The 13,905-nt window shown below is 42.6% G+C and overlaps 1 protein-coding gene across 1 annotated transcript in view; it reads left to right on the top strand.

The window, feature by feature from the left end:
• Positions 1 to 13,905, top strand: part of Syt16 (synaptotagmin 16) — a 280,465-nt gene that overhangs the window by 244,407 nt on the left and 22,153 nt on the right. Inside the window, 2 exon segments of the mRNA XM_052739585.1 lie at positions 3,551 to 3,991; positions 6,957 to 7,146. Coding sequence (XP_052595545.1) covers positions 3,551 to 3,991; positions 6,957 to 7,146 — 631 coding nt within the window.

Raw genomic sequence — 13,905 nt, 5'->3', positions numbered from 1 at the left:
TTATTTTGTCTCAGAAGGAAAGCGCTCATGCGGTGCAACTACCTGCTATGATCATGGGTTTTCCGGTTTCCCCTCAGCTGGCAAAGACCATTGACTTTCTCCTGCAGATCTAGGGCTTGGTAGGGAAAACAATGGGAAGGTGGCTGGAAATTTCAAACACGCAGAGAGCCAGGTGTCCTACTTTTCATCTCTGCTTTCCACTGATTAATTGGTTGGCCTTGAGAAGTTAATTAAAATCTGCCAAATGGGGATAAGAAGGAAGAGAGTTTTACCTTGCAGGAAGGTCAAACAGATTAGCAGCATTAACAGTACCCATACAAGGAGCTCCTTTGGTGGCCTGGTGATAGGTAATGTGTGTTGAAATAATTAATTGCTATGAAAATACAAACCCTCACAAATCTCTGTCTCAAATCAACCCAGGTAGAGGCTGCGAAGCCCAGTTTTCGTGAGCAACAGCTGGGGTTGGCCCATTGGGAGCCCGGCTGCTGCCCAGAGCTGTGCTTTGCCCCGAGTTCTTAGAACACTTGCAGTGGAGCTCTGCCCAGGGCTCCTCCGAAGCCTGCAGGTGCCGCAAGCATTATAGATAAGCATGATGGATGTACAGGGAGATCCTTATTACCCGGTATTTTTACCTTGGCATTGAGGCAGATGATGAAGCTAGCGACTCCTACCTAGTACCAAGAGGAGAGACCTGAGAGGGGATGAATTTATAGGACTGCTGTCCAACTTCCATTTCGATTGCCTTCCGTCTTCATCCCACATGCCTAATACACACAGAAGCATCTACAGTGAAGGGTTTGGCAGAAAGAAGTAGGTCATGCGGTTTAACACAAGGTTTCGGATTTTGACTATTCAATATTAGGTAAGATATGCTCTCTGGTTGCTGGGAGTGAGAATCTTGAATGATCCTGGCCTGGCATGTGACCCTGGAATTGGAAGGGTATTAGTTACATAGCCAATTTTAGCTTTAATTTCCTTTCCGATGAAATCAAGATGTTAAAATACTAGCTTGCCGGGCGGTGGTGGCGCACGCCTTTAATCCCAGCACTCGGGAGGCAGAGCCAGGCGGATCTCTGTGAGTTCAAGGCCAACCTGGACTACCAAGTGAGTTCCAGGAAAGGCGCAAAGCTACACAGAGAAACCCTGTCTCGAAAAACCAAAAAAAAAAAAATACTAGCTCATTAGGCAGATATAAGTATTAGAAAGCACAGTGTTTCCTAGTTGGGTTCCCCAGTAAGACAGAGCTGAAGGTGAAGGCTTTTGTTCCCTACCTTGCTATTGAGCACATTCTCAGTGGATGCAGGAATGAGGAAGGGAAGAAGCCAGGTTATGGATGAGAATGTGCCATTGATTTGGCCACCACCCAGTAAGACCAATTGCTTTATCCTGTGGGACATACTCCAAGAAATTATAACCTGCTCTCAGGTCATCCTGCCAACAGGAGAAAGCTTATTGCATGGGGTATTAACAATGGCACATTCTGGCCTTTCTAAACATGATGGGAAGCAGAATACTTTCTAAGCTTTGGTACCAATGGACCAATGATGAGAGCTAAGCATTGTATTTTATGAGCAGGAAGTAAGAGCTTACTGGGTTGTACCAGGCTGCAGCTTCTTAGCGCCCAGGCAGGTTGTGTCTGTAGAGGAAAATGCAACAAAGTTTGAGGCCAAGGGGGAACTGAAGTATGCAAGAGCTGCCTTTTATAGTCTATAACAGACTTGATATGGTACCTGACATTAGGAATAACTTAAAAGATGCTAGCTATTATTATTCACATCTAGGCAAGCCATGCAGATGATCAAGAGTAGGCTAAAATAGATGGGAGTTTTAAGGAGAGACAGGAGCTTAAGAAAAGATTCTGCCTTGGTTTTTCAGTTTTCCTAACTCCTTGGAGACTTGCTTCTAATATTATATATATACTAGTCAGTTGTATTCAGAAGTCTCTATAGCAACAACTGCTATCGCTCGAAACTAAGTGCCTTTGAATAGAAATGCTCATGCATGATTGCATACACGGGGAAAGGATAGAAGAAGCTTCCCTTATTTTACAAGAAAGCTGAATTCTCTTGGCAGGCTAATTTGAATCTTAAAAGGGAAAGGCATTTATTAGATGTCTCCGATATGTCAAGTGCACAGCATCCCTATGTGGTGGGTATCATCCTTATTTTACTATTAAGGAAAAAATAATGGAAAGTATTAGGTAATTTGCCCAGTGTTGTAGAGCTTATCAGTAGCAGACCTGGCTTCTCAAGAACGTTTGATTCTATAGCACCATGTATTTCCCTATGACTGTGTGGGAAAGTTTCATTGATGAATGTCATTATTGAAGTATTTTATTGTAATTTTTGAAGCAATCTCTGAACTAGCAATATCTCGAGTTCAAGTCCATAGATAAAGAACTGGTTTCAATCAAGGATGGGTTCACTATGACACCCTTTTAGTTATAGGTAAGATTCAGGCCCTCAGGGAAAAATTAAAAAATATATCGACATAATTAATAATTTGTTGTGGTGGTGGTCATTACAATAAATGGTGTTCAGTTTAGTTTGCCCAGTAAGGGCATCAAATCTGAGTAGCTACAAGTAAATTGATGTCCAAGGGTGACATTCCATAAAGAGAGAGGCATGCTTGAAAAGAGGTAGCTCCATACCAGTGTTGAAAATAGATATGGAGTCTGGTCTGAAGAAGGATTTTCATCTTTAGTACAACCTCACAACCCTACTCTCTTAAGTAGGCATATACTACTGCACGCTTTTCAGTTTGGCCAGGGCCCAACAAGACTAGCCAGTGGTAGAGTATGATTTTAACTTGGGATTTCTGGCTCAGGTAGTGCTTTTTGCTCACTGGTTGTGGTGAATGATCTCCTAAGCCTTTACTTTGAATGACCTCCTTAGCCTGGGCTTGCTGTGGCCAACATCCCTGGCAGACATCTCAGAAATACAGTCTCTGGCCCCAGCCCTTGACTTAATGAGAATCCTTGAATGACTCAGCTAGCCATTAGGGAAAAGCTCAGCTGTTAGTCTTTTCTCTCAGGAAATTTGAAAACACACTGAAAGATCAGTTGCGGGGAGGCCCCATCTTGCCCCTGTTGAGATTTTTGCCTATGGGAAGGTTCTAATTTGCAGACAATAGTTCCAGGCTTAGCAGTTACTCCTGGGGACTCAAAAGTTGCCTGTTGGCATTTACATAGTTGATAGTTGACTTAATTAGAGATTTCATGTCTCAGCTGGTTTCGACCATAGTGGGCGCTTGTACTTAATTTTGTGAGGCAGTTCACATCAATGAAACTTGAAAGATGTAAGTGCTTCATTTATTCGTTCAAAAAAACTCTCTCAAAACACTTACCCTATGCTAGGCACTGTGTCCTCAAAGAAGTCACAGTCTGATGAAGAGGGCTTAGCCCTCAGATCTTTCCTAACACAGAAGAAGGCCATGTGTTGGCCATGAGAAAGCTTGGGAGCCAAGGAAGCACCAAGGGGCAGTGACCTGCCAACGTGCTATAAGTCACCATCATTTCCTGTCCTCATTTGCCCGCCTCTGTTTGTAACAGGAGCAGGATGGGACCAGTCTGCAGGTGCCACCCAGGCTCTTGGAGCCTATCTCAAAATGCGGTTACTTAGATATCATCTTTGAATATAGAGCTGTAACCCAGAAGCTCACCGTGACCATTGTGAGAGCACAGGGGCTTCCGGATAAGGACCGAAGTGGTGTCAACTCCTGGCAAGTTCATGTCGTGCTGCTGCCCAGTAAGAAACAGAGGGGCAAGACGAACATCCAGAGAGGGCCCAATCCTGTCTTCAAGGAGAAGGTCACCTTCGCCAAGCTGGAGCCCAGGGATGTGGCTGCCTGTGCTGTCCGATTCCGCCTGTATGCTGCCCGTAAGATGACCCGAGAGAGGATGATGGGAGAGAAGCTGTTCTGTCTCAGCCACTTGCACCCAGAAGGGGAAATGAAAGTGACTCTGGTTCTGGAGCCAAGAAGTAATATAAGCGTGAGTATATTAAATGGTGCTGCTAATGATGCGGTGTGTTCAAAGACCGGGGATTGTCAGCCCTTGATTTACAACATTCAGCTTGTGAATTCACAGATGTTAATTTAATTTTCCATTTGGCTCTCATCATTAATAAGCCACGTTTTGCACTTCATGGACAGTGGGTCTTTATTTGCACTTCATAGACAGTGGGTCTTTCAAGGCTGTCATCCTGATAACTTGATGGATATATTTTCCACCCATTTTAGGAAATGACAGTGGCGCCATGCTACAGGGCATGGTAAGACCTGGAGAGGCTTTTGACTTAGTGGTTAAGCATTCCCACTCCTCCTATCTCTGGGATGCATTATGAGGATTCTCAGACATGGTACTTTTTGTTGTTGTTGTTGTTGTTGTTTTCTTGAAACGAGAGTCTTACTACGTAGCCCAGACTGGCCTCAAGCTCATTCTGTAACCCAGGATGCCCTCCAACTTATGATTCTCTTGCCTCGTCTTCCCAAGTGCCAGAATTACAGGTGTACATTACTGAACATCTGAGGCAAGGCTCTTAACAAGTGTTCAGAAGCATCCTACAACAGTAACCCTGAGTGCCTGGCACTTCCGAGGCCTTCCATTTTTGTGACTGGTCTCCCACCATGTGTCTTACTCCTAGGGGTTCAATGGCCTGGAGGTCTAAGAGGCAGACAGCCCCACCACTGCTGCTGGTTATCTGTCATGGAGTGTGAAGAGTTCCTTTTACAAAACTATATAGAAAGATCAGGCAGCTGTGGTTAGTCAGCCAATCAGTCATTCATTGGGAGATGTTTCCTGGCATGTGCTGCATAAGCCAAGTAGCAACAGAAGCAAGCAGACAGCTCTTATTCCACAGTCTCGTGGAGGAGGATGTTGACAGGCAGGCCTTGGTAAACAAAGCTCGAGAGGCTGCAGCTTGCTTTGGATGACCAGGAGAGGGGTTTTTTAAGATGGTGGGGAAAAAAACCAGAAAGGAAAAAACACCCCCATATAGTTCAAACAATTGAGGGAACAAGACTGGTGACATGTGTGGGTGGATCCTCAAGACTAAGGTGGAGGTGGGCACACACAGGCATTGTGGAGGAAAAAGAAGCGTTCCAGGAAGGTCCATCCATCTGAAGTTCTAATTCCGCCTGAACATCTTTATACTGGAGATCCTAATTTTTGCCTTTCTAAATCTATGCCACCTGCTGTCTTCTGAGACCTGCCTGCTGGCAAGCTCATCTTTCCCGTTGCTAGCTCCAAAACTGTAGCGCTCACCCATGACCTCTCTTTTCCAGCTGAAAGCTGTGCGTTCTCTTTAGATGTAAGCAGAACCTGGCTCTCTGGTGGGCTAGTGGAATAGTCCCCTGCTGGTGGCCTCTAAGCCTCTGCTGTTTTCTGACACAAGGGTTAGAATGAGCTCAAGAAAGCACAAGCCAGATCATGCCTCATGTCTGCGCAAATCCTTCCTTTACTTAAAATCATGAAATCATAGAGGACAAAATTCAGAGAGGAGTCAAAAAGAGACCCTGCACTATGAAGCACAGAAGTGAGTATGGCCACACCCATACTCATCAGTGCCAGGCTCTGGGCTGTGTGCTGGGGCACAGGCTGATGGGGAGAAGGAGCCAGTGTGAAGGAATTTTGAGGGAGGAAAATATCTCATTTATCGTCTACTGTTGAGCATGATTATATGCCAGATATGTTTGTATGCAGGAGGGACTGAGTAATGGTTACAGCTTTAAGAAGCTGATAGGGGTAGGTAAACAGTACGATGAAAAGGACCACATCAGAGGCTTCTATAGAAATACAAGGATGAATGCCTTCCTCCCAAGGATGCAAAGGTTTGTTGGTGCGTTTCTAACTTCTGGGCATCAAAGCCTGTAAGGCCCCTGTTGAAACCACTAGCCATTCTGCTTATAAATCATGATCCATGAAAGCCTGGAGGCTCTTATAGAAACACACATGGTTTGGTTAAAATGATGCAGTCCCCTGGACATGTACAACATTTGACTCCTTATATTGTTTTTGCTTATTGGGATGCTGGCAAGAAGTTTTAGAAAATAATTTCAGATGCAGACAAGAAAGATTTAAGAGAAGTCCCATGCACTTGTGTGCCATAGAGGAAGTGGTATACTGGAGGGACTGCTGGTCTGTTCTAGCCAGCCAGGCTGATGCCCACTCATGCTCCTCAGTAAGAATCGGTGTCTTCATTTATCTTGTCCTCTTTTTGATGTGCCCGGTGCATAACAATGGCACTCAGAAGTGTGTACATGAATAAACAGGAGAAAAAGCCTGGGCTCTTTCCTGGGTTCACCTGCTGCCACCTGGGTCACCAAGATCCACAGTCCATGTATTTGATCCTCCATCAAATATCAAATAGTAAAAGTGGTCACTTCCTGTGTAAATTTTTTTTCCATAGGAAACAAAAATTCTTATATGGAATACATTTCTTTAGCAGCAGAACCAGACACCAGGTGTTTCATATACTGGCCAATACCCAGTGGTCATTTCTTTTATCTTTGAGACAAAACATCTTCTGTATTGCCTTATTCATCAGGAGTGAAGAGAACAGAGACAAAGCCCAGGCCTGGAGTGGGTAGGTTCCACAGAAACATTTAGGAGCAAATTACACAGGAGGGAATCTTGGCCTATATTAAATGTATTATTCACACTCCATGTATCTTAGAAGGTTTGATTTACACTAGCAATAACATCTTTGTCCATTTTGTCTTTAGAGAGGAAATATTGAATGGAGACTACTCTTGGAATAAATATGTCGGCTAGTACCATAGGCCATCTCATACATGGCTGCGTTCCCTGGCACATTGTAATTCACACTGAGTGCCCATTAGTAGTCTTTGGCAGTCATTGAGACCGGGTCACAATTTCACCAAACATAATATCAGCTTTCTCTCAAAGAGAGGGACGCAGCATGGACCAATGAATTCTTTGTGTTCTTCCCCTCCAGAGTGGAGAGTCTCCGCTCAGCCCATCTGTGGTGTCTCACAGTGACAGTGCTTCATCCACACAGTCTCTGTCTCATGGAGGGGTGCCAGAGCTGTTGGTGGGACTGTCCTACAATGCCACAACAGGGCGATTATCTGTGGAAATGATCAAAGGCAGCCATTTCCGAAACCTCGCTGCTAACCGAGCTCCTGGTAAGTAGGTGTCTGCTGCTCTAGCTCTGGTATCTCCAGAGGCAAGTGAAAAGCCTTGTCTATTTCATCTTAATTCTTCAATTTTGTTTTTGTGATAAAAGATAAATTTGGTATGGCTTAGACATGTTTTCATGAAGTAATACCTCTGGCTTTCTCCATGGCTTCTATTTAATTAGAAGAAAGACTTCTATGGTATCTAAATATATCTTGACATGATTTAGAATGATCTGTGTGTCTATATTATTTAAGAAAAAGACTGAAGCCTTTCTAGAAATGTAACATGCATGGGAATTGAAATCTGTCAATATTTTACAAGCCCTCAACTGTACAAAGGCAGAACTCTGACTTTGGAGGGAGGCAGACAGAGCAGAGATTGAATTCCAGCTCTATTATTACCCATTCAGTTTACTCTGATCTTGCACAGTCTCTTGAACCCTTCTTGACCCACTTGTAAAAAAAATACCTTCTTGATAGGAGTGGTATAATATTTAAATAAATAAATTTATATGAAGGGCTTAGCATACTGCCAAACAGACACTGAGCATACAGAAATGTTAGTAATGGTTATTTGGTAAAGGGAATAGATCTGGGGCAATGCAGGACAGTCTCATCAGGAAAATGACTACTTCTGAGGAAGAAATGCTTAGGACAACCCCTTTGGATGGAGATCAAGGTTCAGGAAGAGTCAAATAACTGCTGCTACCAGTTGCCTCAATAGCCCTCCAAACTAAGAAGTTGGATAATGAACATTGAAATAATGCTGCTATAAAATTACCTAAAATTTTTATGATTTTAATTACCTTCTAAAGAAGCTTCAGAAGACGAACTTCTGCTTTTTGGACCTCATATAACTATATCCAATTTGAGGGATATATTTTGTATGTGGAATGCTAGCTGCAAGAGAGTCAGAAACATGCTGTAGAATTAGTTCTAGCCTCTTCTGAACAGGAAAAGAAATTTGAAGGTGGGAAAGTAGAAAGGAAAGAATTTGCTTCCCAGTGGAATTAGAATCTCATTAATAGAATGATGAAATCAACACAAAGTTGATAGTTAGTGAGCCCTTGCGTCACATGGAAGAGGGAGATGAGGAACTAGATAAGAGTCGGCTCCTATAACCGAATCTGAGACTTTTATTGCCCCCCCTTCACTCTGCTGTAGACTACCAAGCATCTGTTGTAAGTGGCTATCTTTCTAGTCAAACCTTTAAAGAGAACTAAGGGGCTAGGTCAGCCCCCTAAGCATTTGCATCAAAAGTATGAACACCTGAGTTCAACCTCCATAACCCATGTGAAATGGTGGTACTCTTGTAATCTCAGCACTGTGGGGGATGATACAAGAGGATCTCTTAGGCCAGGCAGTCTAATATAGCTTAATTGGTAAGTTCCAGGCCCATGAAAGATGTCTAAAAAGAGGTAAATGATGTTCCTGAGGATGAAACCCAAGGTTGTTCTCCACCGTCCACATGGATGTGAACACACAAGTACACTTGAACACATACAAATAAGCATACTCCTCTCATCACACACGCATTAACAAAACTAGGTTGACACCGGCAGAGAAGGCCCCAGAACTCTGGGTAATGGAGTAGACTGGGAGGTACGTAATCCACATTCCATGTCACCATTCAGGCAGGTGAAAGCTATTTAGAATGTGCAATAGGCACTGATTATTAATTGTACTGCTAGAGGCTCTTTGATAGACCCATCTTTTCTTTCCACAACAGCCTAGTACTTGTTAGGATCCTGATTTAAGGCTCCTCCCCCAGAGCACCTGCCAATCTCCTTTCCCCTGTTGCTGAGATTTGGTAATACCTGAACAATATTTGGGAAATGCGAATGATGGAGATGCAAAGAGTAGTGAAGCTGTGCATCATAGACATGGCCCATTCAGGTCCAAGTTAGGAAGCTCTCCTCTGTGTGCTGGATGGTATAGCCAGTGCAGGGGAGGAGTACAGCATGGTGATTGAAAAAGAATCATCTAGAAGCTAATAAACCACACTGTAAACTCAGGTTCTCCTATATATTAGATGTGAGTTACTAAGATATTCTGAATTTGTTTTCTTACCTGCAAATTTTATATATATATATGGTATAGATAATACACATAGAGCTGTGATAGTGAAGGTTATACCATCATATCTTCATATAATTCTATTTTTAAAATATGCCCAAAGAAGAAATAATTGTAATAATTATTTAAGCCTGAATAGAACAAAAGGGTAAGTCTTAACTTGAAAATGGATTTAATTCCATAAATTTAAGTCCATGCACACGAGTGTAGGATTTATTATAGACATAGTGTCACAATTTAACTTTAACTGTGACTGGCACACTTCATCTCTGAAACCAAAGCATTAGAAAGCAACGCTGTTGTGAGGCTCTTAATTAAAACCGAAACCAAGCAGTGGAAACAAAAGGTTTTTTGTCTATGAAAAATGCTGGTTGTTGAGGAAAAGCCAATTAGGAGGGGATAAGAGTGTAAGAAATTTCTTCGTGGAGCTCCTAAAAGGGACCTCCTGGTACTTTCAAGGACTTGGGAGGCTGACAGTGTTAGCTCTACATTAGGGCATGAGCACTAACTGCATTGGCATCTATTAGGCAAATTTAGGGTATGTATTCGTGTGTTATGAGGTGACTGAGCAGAATTGGAAGAAATAGAGATGGGAAGAGGCTGGGAGTCAGTAAGTAAATGAGCTGTGAGCGAGAACAGGGCAGGAAGGATGCAGGGTGCACTGCTATCCACAGCAGAAGAGAGGGCAGGCAGCCAGTGATGCCTTGCCTGTGTCAGTGGATACCCAAGGGCCTGCCTACTAGGGGAGATGTGTGCCTTAGAAATGAACACGAGGCAGGGTCACGAAATACCGCCCTTGGGTCTCTCAGCTCAGGTGTCTCCACCTCTTCTGTAAAAAGGGAGTCTCAGTCCTGCCTTGCAGGTGTCCATGATTATGGAACAGCGGTGCTTGGGTGAATATGGAGAGGAGGCTAAGCCTGAATATTGGGAACTTTCCTTCTTCGCAGTGTTGTTAAAGTTTTACAGCTTGCCAGAAAAGAGACAAAGATGTGAGAATCTCTTGCCTTATGACTTATCAGAAGACAAAAGAACTCAGAACTTGCCAGTTTAACCCAATCAGAAGGTTACTGTGGGGGGGGTCTTCATTTGTTCTCCCTAAGAAAAAATAGACAATGTAGAAAAAGAGTAGATGGAATTCGTTTTCTTTATGAGAGCCTGAGAGGAAACAGGCAGTCCAGTTGTAATCAATTCCCCCACATCTAAGGTAGAATCCTTGGCGAGGGGGACTCAGCAGGCCAAGAAAAACAATGGTGGAGACATGAGTCATAACAATTAGAAACCATGCCAAACAGAGTCTTCTTATCCTTGGTTTATCACCAAACGGCTGAAACGAGAAGGTCTCATGATGTGGAGAACATGTTCATGGTTGTCAGGGTTCTCTAGAGTAACAGAACTTATAGAATGGATCTCTCCATGTATGTGTATGTATATACATATATATGGGATTTATTAGAATGCCTTGCAGGCTGTGGTCCAGCTAATTCAGTGATGGCTGTCTATGAATGGAAGGTCCAAGAATCCAGAAGTTGCTCAGTCTCTGAGGCTGGATGTCTCACATGGTCTTCAGTATACACCAGAATCCTGAAGAAGTAGGCTCTAGTGCCAGTGAAGGAATGGATTTACAAGCAAGAGTGAGAGCAAGCAGGCAAAAAGAGAGCTTCCTTCTCCCATGTCATTTATATAGGCTGCCAGCAGAAGGTGTGGCCCAAATTAAAGATGGATCTTCTCACCTCAAAGATCCAGATTGAAATTGGGTCTTCCCACTTCAAGTGATTTAATTAAGAAAAATCCCTCACAGGTGTCCTCAGCTATTTGGGTTTTTGTTAATTCCAGGTATAGTCAAGTTGACAATGAAGAAAGAATAGCTGTCACAGTGGGAAGGAATAGAGGCCAAAACTTTGGCCACCTGGAAGTTTCTTGTCTAATTTGGCATGCTATGACATTCCAGCAGTTCCTTCCCTAGCATCAACCTTAAGCCAAAAACAAACAAGCAAGTGTGTGCAATAATTTTACTGTTCAAAAATACTGTAATTGCCAGTAAGGGAGTATAAGCTGGTCTACAACTCTTCCAGTGGAAAAAAAGAGAGTTCCAGGTTCACAGCTGGAGGAAAAATGAGAGAAAAAGATCTGGTATCTGGTAGCTCTCTGAAATCCCCGCGCACTTTACAAATTCCTTTGCATAAGATATTAGTACTAGTCAGAAACATTTGATTGTCTTTTGAATTTGGTTTCCTGGAAAAGCACTTCACTTGAGGTTTAACAGATCTCCTCTGTTGTTAGCACAGGCCTGCCACCCAGTTATTGCTTGGCCTTGACATTTGATTGAACTTCTCCGAATTTAATTTCCTTCTCTATTAAATAAGATTAACAAAGGGATTCCACCGACACACAGGCATTGACATCTTTTGAAGAAGTCATCTATTCTGTTGGCAACTTCCCTTTCTCTGTCTCCGCTCTGCCTTCATTGACAGTGTGTCTCTGCACTGTGTACGTGTGTGTATAGAGCCACATACAATGGTGCTTGTCAAAAGCTATCATTAAGACATCCCCTCCAGTTAAAACCAGCAAGTCTCCCAGCTTCGCAGCATGCCCATGATTAGTCACATGTGATAATTACAACCCAAATGATAATACTTAACAGCAGTAGTGTATTAACCTTGTTAGGCAGTCACAATAGCAGAGTGGAGGAAAGAAAAACAGCAAAGCAAACCTGAGCTGCCTCTTGTTTGCTGTGAAGAAGTGAAAACTAAGGGTACAGTATACAAATAGAGTGCATGGGGGGAAAAGGATTCAACGAAAATGGGCATGCATGGGACAGAGGCCTTCCTTTAGAACCGTTTTAGTTAAACAGTGTTTTAGTAGCCACTGTGTGCTTATAATAATGGTCAGTTCTCATGAAGATTGAGATATGGTGCCAACTTACCAAGTGCATGTGTAATTTTTCTTTTTTCAGTTGTCACAACAAAGTCAGAAATTATTAAGAGTGGTCTGGAGATGTACTAAGTTGGTAGAATGTTTGCCTAGCATGCATAGAGCCCTGAGTTCAGTCCTTAGGGCAGCATCCATCAGGAATGGTGGTGTATGAACTTGGTAGAGGATGACAGATCATCATCGGTCACATGGCAAGTTCAAGCCAGTCAGAGACACATGAGCTTAGTCTAAAGAAAAACCATCTTAAAAGCAACAGGAAAAAAGACAGCATTATATGTCAATTCTATCTGAATAAAGACATTTAAAACCATTGTTAATGAGAGAGGAATGAGGGTATAAACTAACTGAGGAGATGTACTTCTCAACCACAGAACTAATACTAAAGTCTCACGAGATAAACACTCAATGTGTCAGCTTGTTCTTCGAGTGAAGGAAAAAAATAGGCTTTGTCTTGAAAGTTGAAAGGGATTAATCACTGAAAAAATGCTAAATAATATATTGCAGGGAGGAGGAAAGAGGAATTAGAAGGAAGTAATAGATGCAGGAAGGAGTCATGAAGGAAGGAATTGACAAACACATACATGAGTGTAAGCCTGCACGTGTTGTGTTAGACCAAACAGGAGCAGTAGTAAACATGATCAGTGTTGGGAATTAAACAGCAGAGTGGAAGTCAAATCCTAGGCAGATGTAACATGAAGGATGGGGAAGAAAGTTGGCAATCAAAGAATTCTAAGATCTTCATTTGCTTAAGAGATGATCACATATGGTCAAATGCTTCTTGACAAAGATGCTAAGATTGTTTAGCAGTATATATATACATATATATGTGTGTGTGTGTGTGTGTGTGTGTGTGTGTGTGTGTGTGTGTGTGTGTGTGTGTGATTATATATAATGGGACTGGGAAAGCTAGATGCATTCAAAAGAATGAAGTTGAATCTATACCTAACATCATAAACAAAAGTCAACTTGGAAAGGATCAAAGACATCAACATAAGGCCTAAAATGTGAAATTCTTTGAAGGAAACAGCAAAATCATCACAATGTTGGACTTGGCAATGATTTCCTGTACTTGACACTAAAGGCACAGGCAGAGAAATAAACACAGACAAATGGGAACCAAAAGGCAACAGCAGGGGCTGGCAGGATGGCTCAGTGGGTAAATGCTTGCTGTGCAAGTATGGGGACCTGAATTTGGATCCTCAGAACCCACATAAGGGGAAATGTGGAAGCGTGGGCATGTGATCCCAGTGTTCCTATGGTGAGGTAGAGGTGGAGACAAGGGAATCGCCAGAAGCTCATGGGCTAGCTGGCCTAGTTACACACCTGTTTCAGACAAGATGGAAGGTGGGGACTAACACTGAACACTGTCCTCTGACCTCCATATATGTACTGTGGTATACATTCACACATATGAATATACATGCACATATACCCATATTCACCCACATATGCACACGAAGATTAAAGAAAATATAACAGTAGAATAATGAAGTAACCAAAAAATATGAGAAATAATAATCATCGATTTGAAAAAGGGATTTGTGCAGAGAATATATAGATGACTCCTAAAACTCAATAGCAAGAAGTATGATTTTGAAATGGGTGAAGGACTTAAGTACTCATCTTTCCAGAGAAGATATACCAATGGCCATGAGGAGTGTGAAACTATGTTCAACATCACCAGTCACCAGGAAAAGGAAACATAGACTCGAGTGTGATATTAATACCTGCTGGATAGCTGTAATCAGGACTTCTCAA

This window comes from Peromyscus californicus, unplaced genomic scaffold (assembly GCF_007827085.1).
Source record: "Peromyscus californicus insignis strain IS unplaced genomic scaffold, ASM782708v3 Scaffold_15__1_contigs__length_86483966, whole genome shotgun sequence".
Lineage (NCBI taxonomy): Eukaryota > Metazoa > Chordata > Mammalia > Rodentia > Cricetidae > Peromyscus > Peromyscus californicus.
Note: the sequence above shows the minus strand (reverse complement) of the source record. Positions and strands in the feature narration are given on the sequence as shown.